Source organism: Prenolepis imparis, unplaced genomic scaffold (genome assembly GCF_030444845.1).
Source record: "Prenolepis imparis isolate NDT839.2.m4 unplaced genomic scaffold, iyPreImpa1.0 SCAF_6, whole genome shotgun sequence".
Taxonomy (NCBI): domain Eukaryota; kingdom Metazoa; phylum Arthropoda; class Insecta; order Hymenoptera; family Formicidae; genus Prenolepis; species Prenolepis imparis.
Genome location: NW_028141164.1, coordinates 12,403,517 through 12,430,186, shown reverse-complemented (window position 1 = coordinate 12,430,186; position 26,670 = coordinate 12,403,517). Strand labels below are relative to the sequence as shown.

At 33.9% G+C, this 26,670-nt stretch overlaps 1 protein-coding gene and 1 long non-coding RNA gene across 2 annotated transcripts; one reads left to right on the top strand and one right to left on the bottom strand.

The window, feature by feature from the left end:
- Positions 1–6,829: 6,829 nt before the first annotated feature.
- Positions 6,830–25,429, bottom strand: LOC145937205 (uncharacterized). The gene is made up of 3 exons (XR_014425520.1): positions 25,341–25,429; positions 24,725–24,764; positions 6,830–6,914 (listed from the first exon to the last, which is right to left on the bottom strand). It is a non-coding gene; the product is annotated as an uncharacterized LOC145937205 (long non-coding RNA).
- Positions 9,068–12,799, top strand: LOC145937028 (uncharacterized). The gene is made up of 2 exons (XM_083039771.1): positions 9,068–10,379; positions 12,008–12,799. Exons 1-2 carry the CDS (start codon positions 9,352–9,354, stop codon positions 12,348–12,350), a joined length of 1,371 nt encoding a protein of 456 aa, XP_082895897.1. The 5' UTR covers positions 9,068–9,351; the 3' UTR covers positions 12,351–12,799.
- Positions 25,430–26,670: the final 1,241 nt, after the last annotated feature.

Genomic DNA, 26,670 nt, shown 5'->3' with positions numbered 1-26,670 from the left:
AGCAAAGATTTAGGCGAGATTTCATAGACGCCGATATGCGTAAAAGTGAAGACGTTGCTTCCCCCTCTTTGGATTGGCTTTTATAAATCATATAATATATGTATATATTGTTCTGAGACGCAGCATATTTATGAGAATAATGTGTAAAGGTAATTATGTCGAAAGTTTCGCGACGTAAACTGAACAGAGAGGGAAGCATATTAATGTCAATCAAGAATTTTCCAAGTTTTTTATCTGTATCTTATATATGTATATGTATAACATATGCACATTGCACAAAGAAATAAATTAAAATAAGATATTCTCCGAATATTAGAGCCCTTGAGTTATACTTTATTAGAAATTTAATTTTTGAGTTATTTAATTAGAAAGAAGAGATTTAAATATATATATATGTCTATTTGATCAATTTTTTATCGCGTTACATTTTAATCTTCCTTTATTATGCGAAATAAAAAGCCTAAGAAAATTTCAATATAAATATAATTTTGGTCCAATTTAATTTAAATATAATTAAATAATTCATTATAATAATTCCAATTTAAAGAAACGAGCAAAATTATGCATTAGTTACACAGAGAGAATTTTCTTTTAGAATTTACCCTGAAAATCATGGTAATCGTGGGACAATATGGTATGGAAAGAATTTTATGAGAAATTCTTTGACTAATATTTATCACAATAAAAATAATAATATCTAATACAATAAAATATATTTCATTAATTTTATTATGCAGTTTAGTAAAATTAATCAAATATGTTTTATATTTTATTGTAATTTTATTGTAATATTTTATTGTAATTATTATTTTTATTGTGATAAATATTAATCAGAGAAATTCTCATAAAATTCTTTCCATATACTATATTATTGTCTCAACGATTACCATGATTTTCAAGGTAAATTCTAAGAGAAAATTCTCTCAATGTAGAAATATTAGAACGGGAGACAGGAGGGGGACAATAATTATTGTGCAAAATAACAAATTTTTTTATCATGTCAAAAAGAAGATACCAGTTGCAAATGCGCGTGTAGCCAACAGAGGAACAAACGGGGCGAGAACACTCGTGTAGGGGGACGGGGGGACGGGATAAGGAATGGGAGAAGGCGCTGGAAACACAGAAGGAGAGAGAAACAAGTGCTCGGGTTGTACGCGGAGGTGAAGATGCGTGAAAGTGGTGGTGCTTAGTAGCGATCTAATTATCTACGCGGCGGGATGTCGCGGCCTCCCTCTGCGCTCTTCACCGCATTGAGAAAACAAGAGCAAATTGAATCAAGGTGGATGGATGTTGCTCTTTGCTGGCCGAGAGGAGAGCACTTCTCTAAGACGCCACTATCGGAAACGGCTCATCTTCGATGAGATTATCACGTTATACAAGTACGAGATATATTCGAGGTAACTCTATGACAATTGTATGTATATATGTGTTCGCGTGTGATTTTTTAAAATGATTTTTTCCGAATATATTTGACGATTGATACGATTGCGAATTGATAAAAGACTGTCTGAATTTTTTAATGGAAAGGATAAAAATGTTTCGAGTTTGAGTTTTTTTTTTAATAAGTATAAAAATAATAATATAGTGATTTAGAACAGCTTTATAACTATTTTAAATTAATTTTATATTTTATATATATTTATATATAAAATCCCACACAAGAAGAAATATAGTCCTTATATGATAATCAAGATTAAATATTTTGACAAATGTTGAGTTTTCATTATTGCACAAATATATAAATCATTTTTGTACTTACATTATTGCATCGTTATCGATTTTAATTTCTTATTTATTACACGCTTATATTGATTTCGAAAATCTTGGTCTCATTTTTTCAAAATACTTTCCACAAATCGTTAAGAACACATGTTTAGTTCGTGCTTGAATTAAAATTTTGTTCCTATTTTCAGTCTCAATTTTCTCACGTTAATAAATTCTAGAGAATTTCTAGAAACTGTAAGCTTAACTTATATAGAAATTTAGTTCCTACTTTTCATTTCAAATAAGTTTATTTCAGTAAGTGTTTCTCACTTACTTTAAAGATTTATAAAAAAAGAGAAGAACAAAAGAAGAGAGAGAGGAAGAATTTTGTACATACAAAGCTATATATTTGTATTATAAGTTAAATAATTTAAAAAAAGAGTAATTTGACTATTTAAAGTATCAAAATACCTAGCTATTACAAAATTCAGATCAAAAGTAAAAGAAAAGTTTAGAGTCAGATGTCATCGTTGATTGTATGAAACATTCAATTATAATATTATTTAATTATTAAGATTTATTATCTTTTTATATTTTTCTAGATTAATTTTTAATAAATAAATAATTTGTATTATAATTTTATATATTTTAAATTCTTTATTTTTAATAATCCTAAATTTAAAATTTTATTTTATATGTAGTATGTATTATTTCCTTAAAAATCTAACTTTTCGTAAATCAATTCAATTTAAACGAATCTAATAATGAAATAAATTTCGAAAATGAATACTTATATGAATATCCCTACATTAATTTTACTATCAGATGCATATTTTATTTACTAATTTAAAATCGTCCGAGGAGACAGCGATTTGGGCGATCCTTTCTTTTCGATTCAACCGCCGATCGCGAGGAATTTCTCATGTCACGCCGCGTTACTTTATTTATCGACGTTGAACGCCGCTTATAACCTTTTGCCTCTCAGAGTAAAGAGCACAGACGTGAAGATTTCCTGACATATAAAATCGATTGATGGAACCCGAAGAGACAGAGAACACTGTCGAATTGTTCGCAGCAGTATATATACGCGGAGGTATAATTAACTTTCTTCTCTTTCAATATATAAGAGTATATGTGATGTTAAGACACATCTCTTTATAATAACAGATAAATCTGTAATTGCTTCACCTTTTGTAAACTTTTTAAATATCTATACATTATTATTACTTAAAGAATTATAATTACTCGAGAATTATTATTATTATTAAATTTTATGAGTTTATTGTTTAAATAAATAATGAAAAATAAAAAGAGAAGGAAGTAAAATAAAATTATAAGGAATATAATATTAATATTTAAAAAAAATAAAACTTTCATCTTAGTATCTTGAGATGATGTTCATAACTCATGAAAATTTGAGCAAGATATTTATATAGTGTATCAAAATCACATTAAATTAATATATTTTTATATAAATATAAATATCAAAATACTTGATATACACTTTCTTTTCCTATCTAGTTTTCTTAAAAGACGAGGAACACTCGATAAACCGGCAAACTTATAATTATAAAAATATATACACATAAATACAAATTCAAGTATAAAAAAAAAGCTAGAAAAAGCCAGACGGCTATTAGGTATTAAATAAGTAATAAATAATAGATAATAGATAATAAAAAAATTAATAAATGAATAAATAAAGAAATGAATGAATAAATAAATAAACAAACAAACAAACAAATAAATAAATAATAATTAAATAATCATCGGTGTGCCTGGCTCCTTCCTTTTTATACCTGAATTTATAAAAATTGAATTGTATCAAAAGATAACACAGTGGCTACTTTTCCTTCAGAGTTTCCTAAGTGCACGGATGTTGTGCGTCAAAAATTCGAGCATGGAATTCCGATGATGACGCAACGAGATGAGATGCGCTCGCCGTGTGAAGATTCCGTATCGTCGTATCCCGAGGTCACAAGGTACAATCGCGAGAGCATTGACATTACTGTAACCGTACTGAGACTCTCGCATGTTTAATACAGTTGTGACAATCTTTCGCTGAAGCTTACAATGAAATCTCGTGAGATACGAACACGGAGATTGGTCGGAAGTGCGCGGATACCAGCCCCCCTCGTCCCCCTTTATCTAAACTAAACCCATCTTGACTCGGACCAGTTCGCGGAAATGAACATACGAGCAGAGTCCGAACAAAGTTTCGCGAACGCGTATTACGTTCTAGCCAGGCAATTAACTCGCTACTTGATTAACTAGGCAGAACCTGTCAACTTTCGCGGAGAGAGAAGGACGGGAGGGAGGGAGAGGAAGAAAGCGCGGACTCGCGCGCGAGAGCATCAAAGTAACGAAAGGGGAGTAAAAGACGAACACGCGGGAGAGAGAGGAAGGGGGGCCCGGAGGAAAAGGGGGCCCACCTCGACGTAGAGATGCCGAGGAAAGGAAAGAGAGAGAGAGAGAGAGAGAGAGAGAGAGAGAGAGAGAGAGAGAGAGAGAGAGAGAGAGAGAGAGAGAGAGAGAAGCAACCATCCACGGTGACGGTCAGCGAGCGCGAGGTGACCCCTGACCCCTTCGTGCGTCCTCGTCTGCGTCCGGCATCGCTCTCGGTCCCACTCCGACGGGACTCAAACGACTCCGTGGGGCCCTCCGTGAGGGTCCGGCGTGGGCGAAGCTTACGCGCGCGGGGGAGTAAAGGGGGGAGGTGAACGAGGGGGGAGGGAGAGAATAAGACGAGGGAGAGGAGAGGGGTGACGAGTTGGCCCGCGGGCGTCCCGGGACCGTGAGAACACCACCTATAATATTATTTAGTCTGCCCGATGCCTCTCGGTTCGCCTTCTCTCTCTCTTTCTCTCGTGCTCCTCTCTCTCCTCTCCCCCCTCCTCACCGCACCCTTTTCTACTCCGATCGTTTCTCTCTCTTTCTCTCTTTCTCACCTTTCCTTGGAAGACCGTTCTCTCCTTCTATATCGTACTCCATCGTACTCTCCCTCGTCTCTCTTTCTCTCTCTCTCATCCTTTTTCTCTTTCTCTTTCTCACCGGTTACTCGCCCTTTTTTTTTCCTCGTCTCATGTGCGCGTGTACGGAATGTCTTTCTTTCTCCCTCGCTTTCGGTGCGCCCCGACACTGAAGAGGCAGCTAACTATAGGCGCTATACACGGCTTACTCGCGCGCATTAATTGCCGTCGTAAATTGTTGCGGCTTTGCCGAGTTGTCCGAGTTGAGAGTTGAAGCCGAGTCGGAACACGAGGCGCATCAGTATCGCGGGAGAGATGATGCCCTTTTTTTCGGCGCGCGCGGCATTTTACTATTCACTCGACTTTACCTCAACTTCCTCCAACGGCACGGCGAAGTTCATTGAGATATTACTTGTTCGAATTAAGAGCCGATTGCTCATTCGTATTCCGGCGAATTAAAAGTCTTGCCTGCGGATGATGTTCTTGAATTTCTTTCGCAAATATTGTATGCATAATAAGATCTCTATTGATACAATATTAAAAATAAATTTCCAAAAACTCAATTTTTTAAGCAGAAAAATAGTGGCTATGGCTATGTTAACACGCAGAATAAATGTGTCAAGAATAAATCGATTTATATTATTTGTGAGACATGTTCACGAATTGATAATAATTTTTTTAATTGAATGGAAAATCTATATCTTTGATTTATTGATTGGGACGTAAAAAATCTAATGAGAAAGAAACGTGTAATATATAAATAATTACCTATAGCATTCGATATATATTTCTCTCTCATTAGTTGAACAGTCATTATTAATTTGATTCATATACGGATTTCCCTATCGAGTATCTTTATATTACGGTGAAATATTTCTTTCATGTGTGAAAACTCTATATGAATCGATGAGCAAATTCTACTAACTTATGTGACTATCAAGGGTAAGATGAAAAATTCATAATATATTGTATATAAATTATATTTTATATACTTGTAATTACTATTTATATGAAAATTTTAAGAAAACTAGATAGGCAAAGAACAAGTATTTTGATATTTATAAAGAGAGAGCGAGAGAGAAAAATAGATATATTAATCATAAAATTTTTATTAAATGGATTATTTGGAATATTTGATTGCGAAATATTTCTTCTTTTATTTGTGTTTGTGACATGTGCATTTATTAGAAAAATTTTCTGGCAATGTATATCATATTCTTTCCTTTTACAATCTTTCAGTTTATATATAATATTTAATCTTGAAAAAAGAAATAAAGAAGCCAAAACACGCAAATCTCCAATCTTCTAATAAAGAAACATTAAAAATATATATTTATATTTTAAATATATTAACAATTTTTATTTGCTATATATATATATTTAAAAATATATTAATTTAATGTGTATGATTGTGAGATATTATATACACTATATAAATATGCTCAATTTTCATGAATTATGAACACCATCTCAGGATTCAAATATGAAAATTTTATTCTTTAAAAATATCAGTATTTTTATTTCTTATAATTTTATTTTACTTCTTTCTCTCTCTTTTTATTTTTCATTATTTATTTAAACAATAAACTCACAAAATTTAATAATAATAATGTATTCATGAGTAATATTAATTCTTTAGGTAATTATAATGTATAAATATTTAAAAAATTGATTACACACAATGTGATATCATTAATATCTTATATCTTCTTAATATTTTTTCATTGTTTCAATTGTTTTCCGTAAATTCTATTTGTGTAAAGTGATGAGAAAAATTGTTAAAGTATAATAAAATAGTATAAATCATAACTCAAATTGTAGAAATATTTTATCAGACGAGTGGCGAAATCATGCATAATTGGAAATGATATCCAATTTATGAAATATATATCGTATATGTGCATTTTTCTACACATATGGACATGATATATAGATAAATATATTCCAAAGAAAGATAAATATTTGGTCTAATTTATCCTAACCTATTCATTTAAGACAACAGATTCGTGAAATATAATATTTATCAGTAATATCTTTGTATATCTTTAATTTAAACTTTTACTATTCCATAAAAATAAATTCTAATGTCAAGTATAATTTACAGAAATAAACAATATTTCAACAAATAATAAATTACTTACCCTACAGTTGATAGCTCCGCCGTCGTCCTATCTTCTTAACCTCCTCCTCTGCCTCCTCCTCTCTCGTCCCGCTGTTGCTACTTCTTCACGCGCACTCATTCTGAAAATATAAATTTATTACGATTATACGTATATGTATATATATAATTACATCGGAGTTACACTTAATTACGATCGAAGTACTTTACACACAGCATTCCCGACGTTATTTAAGTAGACGACGCGCACTCGATTACATGGCGGCGGCAGAATAACGCGGGAACTGCAATCGAACTCGATACTCGCGATATCTCGCAAGCGACTAATTTCACGAGGCGCGCGAACGACGAACGATTTTGACAATGACCGATGGATACGTCGTATTTATATATGTTATCCGCTCAAAGATTATTAAAATAAGTATTAAAGTAAGTATTATTAAAATATGGGATTAATTATCAATATTGCTTTAATTAATGTCACGCTCGATTCAGAATCAATCTGTCCCATACTCGTGAGTTAATGACTTTAATTAATGACTTCGGAAATGACATCGGGGTAATTTCGCATCGATACGACGCTAATCAAATTAATAATCATTTAAAATATAAAAAGAAAATGGATATATCGTACTACGATATTAATTAAGAATTATATTTTTATCTTAAATAAAGTTCTCGATCTGGAATCTAAACAGAAAGTGCGAAAAGTCTCTCAATTAAATACAAAATAAGAATATTATAATTTCTATTATTATATTTCGATATATCGAATGTATTTTCTCTCTCGCAGTTTTTTTCATAGATTAGATATTAAACTTGCAAAACGCGGCTATTAATTATATATGTTAAAAATATTAATATATATTCTCATAATTTAAATAAATTGGATTCTATTTTTATGAAGAATTCAAAACATTTAAATATTGATCCTATCTATCAAATTCAAATTTATATTTAAAAATCCAAAACTGTAACGAAAATGAAATATTCATTAATGTTAATTGGTAGCCGTTGTAAATTTCTATTTAAATAATGTTTTAAATTGTAATGTTGCAATATTGAATCAATCGGAAAGAAAATTTTCAAAAATATTATAGAGAAAGAAAATGAATTTTCTTAGGTTTCGAATTTAGAATTGAGTTTCTAAAATATTACACTTTAAATCTAAATCAGACTTCTCAACCGGAATCTATGGTTCTTTTGGAGAAAATCTGACTAGATCTCTCCGCATCGCTAATAATATTTGCCTGTTTAAGTTGCATGAATAACCACAAGGTAATTGTACCTCGTAAAATGCATAAAAATTATTAAAATATAGAATTAATTATCGCGAAAAGCGTTTCTCTACTCTTATTTTATATATTGTGCTTTGATTATAGCTTCTTTGATTATATCTTCTTCCAGAAAAAAAAGATGGTATTAAAGCTCTTATCTTTTTAAATATATTTTCTCAATATAAAAATATTAAAACATTTAAAAAACTTCTTCTCAAGATACGTTAAAGTTAAGGTAAATTAAGGTACATCAAATTATTATTACCTTTTCCCCGCATAAAATTATCTTTGCAATATAGACAAAATTTTTAGAACCAGCTAATATCTTAAAAAGTATAATACTTAATAAACTATTAATTAATCTCTTATTATTAATCTCAATTTTATAATTTTAATGCCTATATTAGAGAAGTCAATTATTTCTTTGTTTTTGAATCAGCTGTTCTCGCGTGTATTCACATCTCGTGACATTTGTAAATGAAAATGTTCACTATATATACATGTATATACATATTAGACATATATACATATACATAAATATACATATATATATGTATAATATATATAAAACATACATATATAAATAATATTATATATACAACGTGATTCGAGGCGACTCGCGAAGCGAACATTCGCTCGCGGGTTAAACAGCTGTTGACCCCCGCGATCGCGATCGCGATCCAACGTTTCCGGATTCCCTCCCCGCGGGACGCACGCGCGTGCGTCCCGCGTGCTCGCCGTCGCGGCACGCAAACCGGCACCTAACGTCAAAAGACCCCATGCAAGCCGTGGTCCGGGTCGAAGCGTCGTCGCATGACGGGGCCGGCGAACGATACGCGCGGGCCAGCTGTGCTGTGGCCGGGCTCTCTCTCCCCCTGAACCCGGGGCCCGTTCCCCGCGAACAGGCCCATTCTACCTCGGATACTTGCCACCAGGTGGCTCCACCAGCAGTACCCAGCAGCGGCGGGCAGGGGCAGTCTTCGGGGCGCCTTCGCACCGCCAGCATCGCGCGCGCGTATCCTCTTTAACGGTTCCCGGTTCGTACACCTTGTCGAGGGAGGAAGAATCATCTCGCCGGCGAGAACATGTAATCGCGCGTCCGGGATTCTCGCCAAGAGTGTTTCGCATCAGAAGGACACGTGTAGGGTTTCATCCATCGAGAGATCCAGTCTGAAACCATCGAGTCTGGAATCACAGATCACACCTTGCCAATGATACCGGCGGGACACGGGAGAAGCGCGTTCCAGAGGCTAATCCGGGACGATTCCAACGGCGGTGGAGGATGCAGCATCAGCAAGATGAGCGACAGCAGCAGCAGCAGCAGCATCAGGAAGAGGAACAACGGAGACTCGTAATGGTACCGTCATCCTCATCATCGACCTCGTCCCCGTCGTCGACCTCGTCGGCGACCCTCGCGACGGATCCTTGCGAGGCCGACGATCACGTGACGGAGCTGGACGGCACCCTCGTGACTTCCGGTGGCTGCTCCGAGCTGCCGAATCTCGCGCTCCAGAGCGTTGCTCTCCGGCTTCAGAGCGTCGCCCTCCTCTCCGCCCTTCAACGGGCGGCCCTTCTGCCCCCGGGACACGCGGCTGCGGCCGCCCTGAACCTCCAGGCGTTGGAGACGTACCTGACCCTTCATCGTCTTCACGCGAGCGGCGCGACTTCCGCTTCCGCGGCGGTCAATCAAAGGTGTTCTTCGTCGTCGAGTATCCTGACCTCGTCGTCGACGACGACGACGACGACGGTCGTCAAGGATGACGCGCCGACGGTGGACCAGCTGCTCCGGGCGGCCGAGGACGACGAGGCCCGGCTGGAGTTCGTGACCGATGATAATCTAGCCCTGGCTCTGCTCTCCCCGGAATTCCTGTCGAGCGAGACGAATTCCGGCTGCTCCACGTCTTCCGGGCATCACGAGCTCCTCCTGCGACGAATATCCGAGGGAAATAACCGCGCGAACGTCTCGGCGACGACGTCGGTCTCGCGTTCCTCGTCCGCGAGCAACGTCGTCCTCCCGCCGGCCTCCTCGTCGGCCTCCTCGGCCTGTTCTTCGTCCTCGTCTTCGTCCTCTACCTCGTCCACGACGCAGCCTCATCATCACGCGACCTCGATCGCGGTGGACTCGAGTGTACCAAGGACTTGCCGGACGTCCAGGCCCAAGAAACAGTTTATTTGTAAGTTCTGCAGCCGCCAGTTCACCAAGAGCTACAATCTGCTGATCCACGAGAGGACGCACACCGACGAGCGCCCGTACTCGTGCGACATTTGCGGCAAAGCCTTCCGACGGCAGGATCATCTCAGAGATCACAGGTAAACGTCGGCGGATGTCTTTTTACGACTCGATTTTTTTCCCCTCTTTTGTTATGAGAGCGTATTTTATATAGGAGCAAATTTTTTGCGCGATTCGCGTCTATTGTTGTGTGGAAAATAATTTAAATGATTAATGAGGAAGGTTGTTTAATTTTTCGATTGTATAAATTGATGAGTTTTCGTCAGTCTTGGTGCTACCGCAAAAACTTTTGTCTCGAATTTTATTCATCAATATTATATTTATTATATTCATTACATGGACATTGCATATTGACATTGACGTGCAAATAATATTTTGCAATAATAAATAATAATAATTAAATAATGAAATAAATTATAATATTTATTATAATAATATTGAAATATTAAAATTTATATACTTTAAATTATTATATTTATGATTACATGGACATTGCATATTGACATTTACGAGCAAATTATAATATTTTATATTTTTAATAATAAATTATAATAATAAATAAACAACAGAATAAATTAATAATACACAACATATGCATAGAAAGAATTGTCTCTTAGAATTTACTATGATTTTCAGGGTAAATTCTAAGAGAAAATTCTCTCGGTGTGATAATATTGAAAATACCTACTAAAATATAAATAAATTTACATTTGCACATTTGTGTGAATCATGCTAGTATATTTTTAATCGATAAAAATAACTGTTTTGAATTCTCATTGGAAGAAAAATAAATGCTGCGACGACACGTTGCGTAAGAAAATTGAGTTGAACGTTAGTGCGTAAACAAAGTTCCGATGACGGTTTACGTGAATATATATATGTAAGATTACTTATCGAATTCATTTCCCTTCGTGCGATGGAGAGAAGATTTAGAGACCGCCGCGTGTATTTATCTCTTTATCGCGTCGCAATTAATTACACGCACCGTGGTGTACGATTTACGAACACGGACAAATCCGCGGAACGCCTTCTCCACCTCGCGTAATTACGACGATGATCGAATGACGTGTATATTACATTTTAATGCACAACATGTCACAATACATTCATTCGTTTTTCATATACAGTCACGATTTTTTTCAGTTTTTATTATTAATAGCATTGCGTGTTCTAGTTGATGATTATTTTTTTAAACGATTATTAATTTACTAGTATTAAAAAAATTTAACGAAATAAAAGCTATATAATTTTATGAGAAATGAGATGATTTAAAAAGAAGTTAGTCGCAGATTTAAATAAAGAAGGAGATTTTTTTTTATATGGTCACGATTTTTTCAGCCTTTTTGTTATTAATAACGTTGTGTGTATTATTTTATTATTTTTTTAAACCATTATTAATTTTCGAGCAAAAAAGTTAAAAGTTAACAAAATAACAGCAGTATTATTTTGTGAGAGAAAAAAAGATGTGATTTAACAGGAAATTAATCGCAAAATAATTTTCGCAAACCTGAAAAAGGATGTTTATCTTTCATCCCTCGTCACGATTTTTTCAACCTTCGTCATTAATAGCATTATGTGCATTACTTGATGATTATTTCCTTAAATCATTATTAATTTTCGAGAGAGATGATTGAAAAGGAAATTAGTCGCAAGATGATTTTCGCGAATCGAAAAGGGGAAAACGTTTTTCTTTCTTCTTTCGTTGCAGGTATATACACAGCAAGGAGAAGCCGTTCAAGTGCACCGAGTGCGGCAAAGGATTCTGTCAGAGCAGGACGCTGGCTGTCCACAAGATTTTGCACATGGAGGAATCCCCGCACAAGTGCCCGGTCTGCGCCAGGAGCTTCAATCAGAGGAGCAACCTGAAGACCCATCTTCTCACGCACACGGACATCAAGCCGTATCATTGTGCCTCCTGCGGCAAGGTCTTTCGCAGGAATTGCGATCTGAGGAGACACTCGTTGACCCACAATCTCGGAGTACCGTCGTCACCGCCGTCGGACATACCCGTTTCCGGTTCGAGCACCATCGTCCTTCAGGAGACGTCTTAGTGCCGATTCTATCTTTTTTCTTTCTTCTTTTTTTTTTTTTTCCAACGACTCGAGACACAACCGTCCATATCACGGCGTCTTTTCTTCTCCGACGAATTATGGATATTCGGATTAATTAAGAAACGCCGCGATAACTCGATTTCGATCTCTTGCTCGTTTCGCATTGTATGTCTACCTGCCTTGCATTTATCTATCATCTTGTTAACGTTTAGAGCGTAATCATTGTTATGTATGTACATCACGATAAGATCGATATATCGGAGATATTCGTGCACGTTTAGATCTGTAATTGTGTTCTAGGTTCTATGCGATACTCTGACAATAGCAAATACAGCCGAGGAAGGAGTTTCTTTTCCTTTTTTTTTTCTTTTTTTTTTTTCTTAAACTGTGTACCTATCGTAATGTGTCCGTTGTGTTCTGTCTGTACGTGTGTGTAAAATAAACATTTATTATTATTTTTTAACTCAGAGTCTCGTCTACCCTCATTTATTCTCTTTTTTCTTCTCGCAACTGATTGACAAGCGAATCAAATCTAATTTGATAGCGAAATAGCATTGATTATTTCCCATGATATTCATCAGTATATAAAATTATTTAGTTTTAAAAAATACCATTCTAAAAAATATTATTTATTTTATGAGAATTATTAATTTTTCAGAAATAAATAATTCTAATAAAATAAATAATATTTTTAATAAATAGAAATACGTATTTGTAAGAAATACGAGCCAGCTGGGCACGCGCCCAATTTAACACACGTGAATAAGAGACTGCAGTGGGTCCGTCTATACAGAACCGCGAAATTTTTTTAAGCCGCCTAAATCCTCCCTAGATGTATATATAAATCAGATGTTATATAGTACTTCACACAGGCTTAGTTAGTCGAGCGAGAGAGTATGTTCGGCCCGACCGAATTCCGATCCCCCTGGTATTAAACCAGGAGGATCTCTCTTTTTCGCCTCCTCCTTTTTTATCCGTTCCGCATATCCGAGCTAGGATATAAGCCGATGACGGGCCGGAGAGAAGAAGAAGAAGAAGAAGAGGAGAGACAAAAGGGCACGGCCGGAGAGAAGTTAAAGAGAAAGAGGGAAAAGAGGTGGAGAGGACGAAAAGCGACGTGTATTGTGTTACAAAGAACGGGGCCGCCAGGTGCGCGAGACATGACACCGCGATACGTCTAGAGTTACGTTTCTCTTCTCGAAGGTGCCAGCGAGAGAGAAGGGGTGCTACCTCCCTTCCTCCCCCCTTCGCGACGCTATTTCGGGGATCTATCCCGGTCCTCTTCTCTCCACAGCGTGTGTCGATAACGAGAACCTCGCGCCGTCCCGTCCCATCTCCAAAAAAGGAACGTATGTATCTTAACCCTTCTGTCAATTCTCTTAATTCCAAAAAATAAAGGAAAGAATGTTCGGTGCCCAACAGCTGCTATAAATATGGTCGCAGTGCAACGTGTCAAAAACACGCTGTTGGTACTCAGGTATCCGTACGGAAAGATCTGTCTTGTCTCGAAAAAAAGGTGCTTAATCCTTCTGTCAATTTTCTTACTTTTTAAAAAATAAAAGAAAGAATGTTCGATGCTCATCATCAGCTGTCAAAAAAATTTGATGTGTAGAATGTGAATCGAAAACGGTTACCCGTTAAACTCAGGTACCCGTACATTGATGGAAAGCTACGTCTCATCTCCAAAAAATATAACTATGTATTTTAACCTTTCCAAATTGTTAAAAAAATAAAGAAAAGAGTTCGATGCTCTCGGCAGCTGGCATAACAAAATTCTTAGACTGTAATTAATGTGTTGAAAACACGCAATTGGTACCCATTGAAAGAAAGATGACAAAATATGCATTGACAGAAGGATTAAAATGTATGCACGTAAAGACTCCTGAGACTTGGAACTTTCATAAATTTTTCTGGTCGGACATTTTACCGCGAACGACTCGTCATTTTACCGCAAAACCGGAGTTGGCCGAATCGTGTTTACGGCATTGCCATCAGGAATCAGAAGTGGGGAAGAAGACCGGAGAAGACGGATCGCGCACCTTTTAGTTTAGCAACTTCGACGGAAGAAGCTTCTTTTCTCAAAATCTCTCGCCATTACGTTTGAGGACGAAGATGATTCTCTTAAGCCGAGTTCGTCAGATTTAAGCTGACAATAGTGTCAAAATGCAAAGATTATACCTACTAATATTATCACAAAATAGGATCGAGAGGAAGGAAGCTTAAGATAAGATAATTCTGAATAATTCTATTTTTCTAGAAATAATATTTTTCTAGGATCCACAGATTTTTCAAGGAAAATGGGTTTTACGACACTTATACACTGAAAAAAAAAGATTATTTAATTCAACTAATATTTAGTTGAATACGTTCAAATAAATCATTTATTTGAAAGTAAATAATATTGATTTGATATGACAAATATTGATTTGATATAAGAAAATCCTTTTCAAAGCAAATAAATATTTATTTGTTTCAAATAAATGATTTATTTGAACGTATTCAACTAAATATTAGTTGAATTAAATAATCTTTTTTTTCAGTGTATAGACAGGATGTCTCACATAAAGTGTCACAAGCGGTGTTTTTTCCGCCACTGCTAAAAGGTACTAATTAAAATTTTTTTTTAATTAAACAGAACAAGATGCCTGAAAATTTGATGGATGAAAAAATGTGAAAAAACTTTATGTGAAACACCCTGTATTATATGGTTGAAAATATAATGACACAACGTCACGTTAAATTCCAACGAGAGATCCAATATCAAATCGATATTAAATATTAACTGAGCGATAAGATCTAATTGTAAGTCAAATCGTAAATTACTCGCTCGCTTTAAGCCTAATTATTATGCGTCCATAAGATATCGGAGATCATTTAAAAAATGCTTGCACTATAATTTCCACACCAGCTGATGTATTATCCTATTCTCTTTCATTACCCGAGAAACTTCGCGCCTGGGAAAATTATAGAATTTAACGCTCATATAATTATACAGAATGTATATAAGAGAATGCGTAGGCGGTATCCTTAATCAGGACGATCGTACTGTAATGAACATCGAAGTCTACTCGTGGCACTTTTCCGATCGGTTAAATCTAATCGAAATGTACGATACATAATAACGTATAATAAATAATACAAAATAACGTAACGTATAATAATTATGTGTAATTTGTATAAGTGGAGAAAAAACCGAAAGAGCGGGAAGACCCGACCGAAAAAAACAGACGCAGCGTTTGGTGACGATACCGAATAAAGTAAGCAGGGAGAATGAATCGTAGAGTGAGGAGAGGAGGGGGAGGAAGGGAAAGAGGGAAGCTAAAGGGACATAGAAGGACCACACGCACGCGCCGCCCACAGATACGCTATCACTTGGCTACAAACCCGACGTGATCTGCATGCGCGTGTCCCCTCTTCGTCTTGGAACGGGGAAAAAAAAAAAAGAGTCGAGGGAGAGAAGAAAGGGAAAAGGAGCATATTCTCTCCCGTGTTTCTTCTCCACTTACGCCCTTTACCCCTTCGATCTATCCACGCTGATTTAAGGAGTCGACGAGGTGTCGATAACGCGACAATCGTGTCTTTGCTGGATCTTTCTTTCTCTTTTTTTCCCTCCCTCACATGTGCGGATAAATTGGATCAAAGAGAGATGAGACTTTTCACATCGCAATTTCTGTATATAAATAAGTTATTTATTTCTTATTTATAATTTTTTTTAGAAATTATAAAATTATTATATGTATACATACATAATGATAAAGAATTATAGTTATATAAATATAAAATAATATAAGATAAAATATAAAAGAAATTTAGATTTATTTATATAAATTTGATATATATAAATTATATTTATATTATATAATTTATATATTTAATATATATTTTATACTTATTTGATATTTATTTTTATATTTATTTTCATACATAAATTATTATTATTAATAAGAATAATATATTTAATGTATATATACTGCTTCATAGAATTTTCAGTATTTAATAGAAAAATAGATTTTTCCTATTTGGATTAATTTACTATCAGTTTACTAGAGAAGAGCAATATTCTTAGAGTTTAATTCTCTAGTGTCATTAGACAATTTTCACCAAAATAACAAGAGAATTTTAGATATAGGATTAACGCTATACGTATATCGCGAGAGAATATCTTTTCAAGTTTTTCCGAAAAACGATCCAGCAATAAAACGACAACATTACGACACCGCGTAATGCTAGTTATATCGATTTCATCCGCGAATTATCATAAAAAGAGAGCCGATCCTTACAGCCCCGGCCGATCATTAATCCGCGAGCTTTAATCGAGTTGCACAATGAGTTGCATATGATACTCTCCCCTTCGCGTCTTTCCTCTCCCGCGAATAATTTCGAATACTTTCGCAGCCTCCCGAAACGACGAAGAGAGCCTACTCGTTGCGTAACTCAATCCCAGCGTATTTACTACTTATGCAAATTGAAATCGAGCGGTCCCGCGTAAACCGTAAATTTATTTCAGAGAGAGAAAGAGAGACAAATATCGCGTGTACCGAAAGAGATGATCTCCCGAAGCGCTCGAGATTCACCGGGCACGCGCGAGCGTTTTTTTTCTTTTTTTTTTTATCGTACCTACGGTATCCCGTAACCAGGGTGTAACATCTCCATAGGGAGAGAACCGAGTTGTATAGGTACTTACCGGATATACGATCGTCGCGAACGCGAAAGAAGGCCCACCCGCGATTCTTCAGGCGTTTGTGTCTTCGCTTAACGGAATCCGCGCCGGAGGAATTTATAATACAGACGATATGATGACACGCGGCCTCGATTTGAATTTCGGATGATTTAAATATCCGCGATGAGGTCGTCGATCGCGTGAGACTTGATTCATTAATAAAATTAAAATATAGGAGTGCCGAGGTAATTAAGAGCCGAGCGCTGCAAATTTTCTTCTTTACACAGTTGAAAAATTTGTGTTAAATTTAACAAATATCACATGTCCCAAACGGTCCACAGAAATTTTTGTGTTAATTTAACATAATACGGATATGTTAAATGATGACACGAATATTGTGTTAATATTTTAACATAAAATAAATGCAAACTTCAAGTAAACTTAAAATAAATTTTGTGTTAAATTAACATAGTTTTAATGTAAAAATTAACTAAAAAAATTGTTGATTTTACATTTTATCATTCCCACTTATATTATAAAGTAAAATTAACATTTTTGTTCTGTAAATTTTAACAGATAAATCTTGTCACTAATAATATCGAACATATTTATTGCGTAAAATTAAAAGTAAATACACATTGTGTTATTTTTACACTTTTTTTCAGTTATTTTAATAATTTAACATTTGAGTTCAATTAATACAACAGCAATATGTTAATTTAACACATGAATGTGTTAAATATTTAACACAAAAATTTTAACGGGGACCGTTTTTAACAAGAAAACACAAATTTTCCAACTGTGTATTATTATTTAGTTATTTTGAATTCGCGTACTATTTATTTATTCATACTAATTTATTTTGTGAATACTTTTTTATACCAGAGCCTCCTGATTATATACGGTGACGTCAAAGTGTTTCCATCAAAGTTGAAATAAGTGTTTAAGAAATGTGTGTAATTTCTATATAATTAGTATATTATTATATTATTAGTATCTCATAATTATTATTGGTAGTACAAGAGAGAATTTTCTCTTAGAATTTACCCTGAAAATCATGGTAATCGTGAGACAATATGGTATAGAAAGAATTTTATTATGAAAATTTCTTTGATTAATATTTATCACAATAAAAATAATAATATCTATCACAATAAAATATAAAACATGTTTGATTAATTTTACTAAAAGTACAGTAAAATTTACTAAAAGTATAGTAAAATTAATTAAACATATTTTATTTTTATTGTGATTGAGATTATTATTTTTTATTGTGATAAATATTAATCAGAGAAATTTTCAAATTCTTTCCATACCATATTGTCCCACGGTTACCATGATTTTCAGAGTAAATTCTAAGAGAAAATTCTCTCAGTGTATAGGTATATATATATAATATTAATTATTATTGTAATTTTTTTCAAATTGTGAGACGTTTAAAGAATTGTGTTTAGAATAATTATTAGTATATAATAATAATTATTGTATCCTAAATTTGTTAAAATTGTGACGTTTAAAGAATTTTGGAAGACGGAATCATATTTAGCGTCATTAGCTGTAACGTGAAAATATAAGAATACATGAAAATAGCTCGTTTTTACAACTTTAATCACCTCAAAATTTTGATGGCACAATTTATAAAAAAATCAGAATCGTATTAAAATATTGAAAGATACCAAGGTTGGGTAGTAACTAGTTAATTACATAAAAGTTGAATACATTCAACTTTTTTATTTAACTTTTATGTAATTAACTAGTTACTACCCAACCTTGGTATCTTTTAATACGATTCTGATTTTTTTGTAAATTGTGCCATCAAAATTTTGAGATGATTAAAGTTATAAAAACGAGCTATAAAATATTATATATAAGTATTTTTAAGAAGAAAAAGAAATAGAGATCCTGTGTCATATAATCTAAAGATAGGGTTGAAGATACACCAAACTCTTTCATCCGAAGGGAACTTAAAAAAAAATTCGGCGTTTGCTTTTCGCGGCGTACTAGCTAGTACACTATTGTTTACGCGCGTGTTCGTCTCATTGTCATTCGCGTGGTGAGACTCGAGTGAGAAGGCAGTGTCGTCAAGCCACTCTGCGTGTCGTTTTACGTCATTATCGAAACGTTGTCGTTCTTTACGATCATTCTTGCGCGTAAAGTTGCTAATATCACGCATCTTCGAGAGAGTCTCTCGGTCAACGAACATCGTTAACAAAACGTTGGGTATGCAATTCCTTTTCAGGTCGACGCGTTACGTTATTTCTTTTATATATTACTTAATATTGCTTAATATTAGTAGAATTTAATATTCTTTAAATAGAATTAAATCGGGAGTGTCGTACAAAGTACCACGCGATTGTTGTTGACCTAATCTAACCCGAACCGTGTTTTCGCGAGTGAATACCACGAAAAAAGGAGCTGGATAAGACATTGAGAGGTATATTAGAAGGCATTGATTGAGAACCAGAGAGAGAGATAAAAGTGAACAATTTATAGCTTAATTAATTTATTGCGTGTTATTTATGAAGATATTATTTATATCTCATATCGATTGTATAATATAAAATTCAGGTTACTTAAATACACGACAACAAACTTAAAAAATGTACAGAAAATAAAAAAAAAATCGCAAACATAATATAATAAAATATTTCCCGAATTATGAGAGAGAAGTATGCGACAAATGATAAGCATATATTGACATTATTTTTCTTATTATTATTCTCATTTATATATGCATTCGATAAAGGCATTATTATTATTCTTATCGAAACAATATGCGACTGAATCGCCGATGATCTTTCTACAAATTTCATTCAACGCTCGAAAACACTCTCAAGCTCCAACTTTCATTGTAAACAAACACGTGAAAACGTCGCGACACTTTGATGTTTGACCGGTGAAAAAGCGCGACTGGATGCTGGATCCTGGACCCGCGAGATGTACGCACACGTACACACACCACGTGGCCGTGTGCGTGTACGTTCGCTACGAAATACGGACGGGCGGACAGGATGACGGACGGCAGGACGCCCCGGGCAACCGAGAGTGGTGACTCGTGCGACACAAGCTCACACTCGCCCACGCATTTTCAGGCTCGAGAGCACGATCCTCTCTCTCATCGGTCGGTCTCGAGCTTCCCTCCCCCCCTTTCTCTTTCTTCTCGCCTAGCCTTCGTATCTTGCACGATGGACCCGCATATATGCCCGGATATAGACGGACGCGCTTTTCTTCCTACGTTTAGTCCTCGACGTTTTTAATCCTCGGCGGTTTGGTTTAATCCTTCTGTACGTGTATACATATTTTGGACCATTTAGGTCAGCTGTTTCCGAAATGTCACGCGGTTTTCTGTCACGATCGACATAATAGAAGTAAAAAAATGAAAGGACACAGCTGTGAGTTAAGCTGTGCAAAGCCAACTTAACTTTTTATCCTATTGGAAAATATATTTATTTAAAATATCTAAAATACTAAGGGCTACTTCGACCAACTCTGATTAACTTTAATCGCGACGATTAAACTATATCTTTGTTTCTTTTCAGATACGTTCTTAAAAAGAGACAAAGATATAGTTTAATCATCGATTAAAGTTAATCAGAATTGGTCGAAGTAACCCTTAGTATTATTTTAAATAAATATTTTTTTACTTCTATATTATGTTCATCGTGACAGAAAACCGCGTGACATTTCGGAAACAGCTGACCTAAATGATCCAAAATATGTATACACGTACAGAAGGATTCAACCAAACCGCCGAGGATTAAAAACGTAATAATGAATTAATTTACTAAAAGCGTTAGAGAGACGCGAGAATTAAAGTTATTAAAATAGATAATAATATACACAGAGAGAATTTTCTCTTAGAAGTTACCCTGAAAATCATTGTAATCGTGGGACAATATTGTACACAGTTGGAAAATTTGTGTTTTCTTGTTAAAAACGGTCCCCGTTAAAATTTTTGTGTTAAATATTTAACACATTCATGTGTTAAATTAACATATTGCTGTTGTGTTAATTGAACTCAAATGTTAAATTATTAAAATAACTGAAAAAAAGTGTAAAAATAACACAATGTGTATTTACTTTTAATTTTACACATAAAATATGTTCGATATTATTAGTGACAAGATTTATCTGTTAAAATTTACAGAAAAAAAATGTTAATTTTACTTTATAAGTGGGAATGATAAAATGTAAAATTAACAATTTTTTTAGTTAATTTTTACATTAAAACTATGTTAATTTAACACAAAATTTATTTTAAATTTACTTGAAGTTTGCATTTATTTTATGTTAAAATATTAACACAATATTCGTGTCATCATTTAACATATCCGTATTATGTTAAATTAACACAAAAATTTCTGTGGACCGTTTGGGACATGTGATATTTGTTAAAATTAACACAAATTTTTCAACTGTGTATGAAAAGAATTTTATGAATTTCTCCGATTAATATTTATCACACAATAAAAATAATAATATCTATTACAATAGAATATAAAATATGTCTGATTAATTTTACTATGCAGTTTAGTAAAATTAATCAAACATGTTTTATATTTTATTGTGACAGATATTATTATTTTTATTGTGATAGATATTAATGAGAGAAATTCTCATAAAATTCTTTCCTTACGATATTGTCCCACGATTACCATGATTTTCAGAGTAAATTCTAAGAAAAAATACTCTCAATGTCTAATATTATAATTATTAATATTACTTTTATTTAATAATAAAAATTAATATATTCTGTTTGTCGCGTAATCGGACGATTGCAGAGCGATTTACGAAGACTTGACTGTATTTATGAAAGTCCACCGCGGTCCCTTCCCGAGTTTCTCATCCTCGATCGCAGGCTATTTCGTCCATTGCTCGAAACTTTATTCTTGCGGCTGGCCGCAAGGATGGCACGCGCAACCGTCGTCAAGACACATTGTCTAGATGCATTCAGAAATTACGTCCAAAGCATGGCGGATCATGGTTGCTCGTATATGCGATCTCTCGCAATACGTTATAACCTGCGGTCGCCCTCGACTTCTCTCGGGGCCTTTGTTTGTCGCGTTTTGCCAAGTTTCGCGCGGACCGTGACGAAGCGGAGCCGAGTCGCAGATTTAAAAGTATACTTTGAAATATATTGCAGAGATGCGATAAAATTTGCTAAAGGGGATGTACGAAATCAATATTCAATCTTTAATACACTTATCAGAATCATAATACTCGCGTGAAAAGGATTATTGGATTGAAACATATATTATCTTTTCTAGTATGGAATTGATTCATTAAGATTTTGTACTCTTTAATTTGCATGTGAAAGATAAGATCGTCGTTTCGATGTAGGCGAAGTTTATTATATTATTGTCTATCGTTATATCTCTTGAAAGAATTGAACTACGTTTTACTATCAAGTCTCTACTATTATCTCTCTTTGTATACAACAGAAAAATTTTTATTTTGATAATAAATAATAATATTCTAATAATAAAAATAATTTTAATAAAAAGTAACTCAATAAGCTTCTTAGAATTATTTTCATGAGAATTTATTCAAATAATTTTATTTTAGTTTTTAAAAATTAATTTTAAAAATAATTAGCAAATTAACGCTTTAATCAGCTGATTTGTTAATCAGCTGAGTTAAAAAAACATTAATAAAGCGTTAATTTGCTAATTAAATTTTAAAATAATAATACATATGTTAAAAAATTAAAATAGTAATATGTTATAAGTAAAATATGTTATAATATCTTATTCTCGATTAATATTTTTTGACAGAAATCAGCTGATAACTGTCAAAAATATTAATCCAATTTAAAGTATTATAATATATTATTTAAAACATTATTTTAATTTTTATAACATATATTTATAACATATTATTATTTTAAAAAATAATTAGCAAATTAACGCTTTAATCAGCTGATTTGTCAATCAACTGAGTTGTTAAAAAAATATTAATAAAGCGAAAATTTGTTAATTAAATTTTAAAATAATATTATGTTATAAAAATTAAAATAGTAATATGTTGTAGATAATATGTTATACATATACCTTATTTTCGATTAATATTTTTTTATTTCTGTCAAAAAATATTATTCGAGTTTAAAGTATTATATAACATATTATTTACAACATATTACTATTTTAATTTTTATAATATATTATTTTAAAATTTAATTAGCGAATTTTCGTTTTATTAATGTTTTTTTTTAACAACTCAGCTGATTAAAGTGTTAATTTGCTAATTATATAATATTTAAAATAATATATAATATAATATAATATAAAATAATGTTATAAAAATTGAAATAAAATTATTTGAATAAATTATCTAAAAATAATTCTAAGAAGCTTATTGAGTTACTTTTTAATGGAATTATCTATATACCTACATGTTTATTACTACAGTTGATAAAATAAGATATTACAATAAAAATAAAGATTTGTTTTATATTATTAATAAATGCCTTCTTAAATATCCAAGTATTAAAAATTAAAAATAATTTTATATTATAAAAAATAACAAATTATAATTATGTGAGCTAATTAAGAGAATAAACTTCTACGAGGAGAAGGCCCGTGGAGGCATCGGGCAACAAAGGAGCAACCGTGAGGTGAGTAAATTTAAATTGTTTAATAGTTTAATAATTTTATAGTTCCTGATTATTTTTTGAAAGAGTTTTGCAATTTTTATAGAGATAAAAAAACATACTTTCAATATCGAAGATATTTTAGAAATATCTTCGATATTGAAGGTACGTCTTTTTATCTAAAAATTGCAGAACTCTTTCAAAAAGAAATCAGGAACTGTATAACTATTTAAAAGAACCTTAAAACTCTGCTCAAAACTATTGGAACTCGATGTGTAAAAAAAATGTGAAGTTGGCACCTCTATTTTTTGAAACCGATTTTCGTTATCGTAATGACCGGAACTATTTCTAAAAATTATCAAGAACTCTTCCTATAGTTCTAAATAACTCAGAACTCTTAACAGAACTGTGATAGCATAACATAGGGGTGCCAACTTCACACACCCAAGAGAATGTGTAAAAAAGTAATATAATGTTTATTTAAAATTTCATTGAAAATCAAATCATTTCAAATAGTTCGTAATTTTGTACGAATTACACAATAAAAATGTATTACGCGTGACACAATAATTCATGTATTAAAATTATTTAAGAAAGAGAAGATATAATAAATATTTTTGTTTTAAAAATTAGAAATATACACCTACGTATTTACGCATATTTTGGAATATATCGGAGCCATTTCCTGACTCTTCGTAGAATACATTTTTTCTGTTGTAGGAAATCTCTTAAATAGTGTTGCAACTTATATTTTTAGCACGACATGCAGAAACAGTGCAGACATTTTTAATAGCGCATTCATTTCAAGATAATAAATTTGTGATATATATGTATGTATAATATTCCGATTAATTTGAGACTTCAATTCTTTTAATGTGTAATAAGTATAAATTTAAAAAACAGTAAACTCTTTAGATGTCAAATAATTTGTAAGAATAAAAATAAGAATAAAAAATTTTACCCGCATGCATCTATTATTGCAAATTATATGATAATGTATGATATCAGAGAAAAAAGGTTTTTTTTCTAATACTTTTATCTTATATATATATGTATTAAAATATTTATGATACAATTTTCACAAATACATTATCTTAAAATTGTTTAAAATAATTCAACACTCACCAATTTGATGTGCAACAACGTAGTCGTAGACAATGTTGATCTGTAAAATATAAACATATATGTATTATATAAAACAATTATCAAAATATGTAAATCAATTATATTTCAGATCATTTTTTGAAATATTAAAATTAATTTGAAAATGTTAATATTAATTTTAATATTTCAAAAAATTATATTATGCACATATAGTTATTTGTATTTCAAGATATTAAAAAACTATATAATTTGCAGAGAAATATTTTTTAAAGAAAGATAAAAATGTTTATAAAAACTATTTAAATTAAAATATACTATTTACATTTACTATTAAATATTTTAATTTAAATATGTATTTAATAGTAAAAGACTCTAGTTACGCATTACAGAAATAATTATAACTACATATCTTTTAAATATGTATAATACAATAGTAGAAATTGTATTCTACACATATACAAATATTAAATTATTAAAAATTATTATATTTATTATTAAATATTTTAAGTATTTCAAAATATAAAATCTAGAATATTTTACATTCATTATTATAAAAATGTGGATCATTACCGCGAAGATAAATGGATAATCTCACAAATAACAAATAAAAGTTAAATAAATTATAAATTATATTTACCCTATCGTTGCTACGCCGTTGCCCGATGCCTCCCCGGGCCTCCGACCTCTCACTCACACACACTCACTCTCTCTCTCTCTCTCTCTCTCTCTCTCCGTTCCGTTCCGTTTTTTTCGAGACACTTGCACTCGCGTTACTTTTTTCGTTCGCGACACGCGGCGACGCCCGGATTTTAGATATCACATTTCGACGCGTTTCGGTAAAACGCGGAAATCGCGAGAGCTTATTCGCGTACGAATAGAACCGATGCTCTGTTTTGCGTCGCCGCTTTTTTCAAGGCTCACTTATCGGAAGGCCTCGTCGAACGACAATGACGCGGCGACTACTTCACGACGCACTCAGGAGTCGCCATGATTCCAAGAAATGAGAAACCACATTTCACTATTGTCTTTTATATATCACAATTCAACGACGTAGAAATCGCGGAACGCCGAAAAACTCGGGAAATTCGCGTCGAAAGCGCAGCCAGTAATTCGATCCGCCCGTGTATGTACAAAATGGACTCGCCCGTGTAATGGACTCGCCCGTGCGGAAACTTTCGCGACCGACGAGATTAATCTCGCGCGTGCGACCGCGATTCTATACGATGTCGGTACACGATTTCGCGACGCGATCGGATTTATACGATAATTAAGCACGTAAAAACAAACTAAACTCACATTCGTAATGTCGACGACGAGGACGCAACGTCGATCGTGAACAACGTACAATTCTCTCGGCAACAGCAGGACTGACTGGCACTGCCAGTTACGGAACGCGCAACCGCAGCCAAGGTCGTAGTGGTGGGGGTCGTGACGTAGGCGAGCTCGGCGCTCGGCGTGCCTGCTCGCCTACGTCACGACCCCCACTACTACGACCTTGGCTGCGGTTGCGCGTTCCGTAACTGGCAGTGCCAGTCAGTATTGCTGTTGCCGAGAGAATTGTAGGTTGTTCACGATCGACGTTGCGTCCTCGTCGTCGGTCCGCGACATTACGAATGTGAGTTTAGTTTGTTTTTACGTGCTTAATTATCGTATAAATCCGATGTAGGCGAGCCGGCACGCCGAGCGCCGAGCTCGCCTACGTCACGACCCCCACCACTACGACCTTGTCGAGCTTGTGACGTGTTGCGCGTTCCGTAACTGGCATGCCAGTCTGGCTGCAGTACTGCTATTTTTGGGTGTATTTCCGGTTGTTCGCGATCGACGTTTGCACGCTCATCTCCGGTCCGCGACAGTACGAGCGTGAGTTTAGTGTTTTTACGTACTTAATTATCGTATAAATCCAATCGTGTACCGACATCGTGATCGCGTCGCAGTATACGTGTGTGAAGTTGGCCACACACGCGTCC

Excerpts from the sequence above, each read along its gene's own strand:
- LOC145937028 (XM_083039771.1), top strand. The coding sequence starts at position 9,352 with ATGCAGCATCAGCAAGATGAGCGACAGCAGCAGCAGCAGCAGCATCAG. Across the intron at positions 10,380-12,007 it reads GATCATCTCAGAGATCACAG|GTATATACACAGCAAGGAGA; the intron begins GTAAACGTCGGC and ends CTTTCGTTGCAG.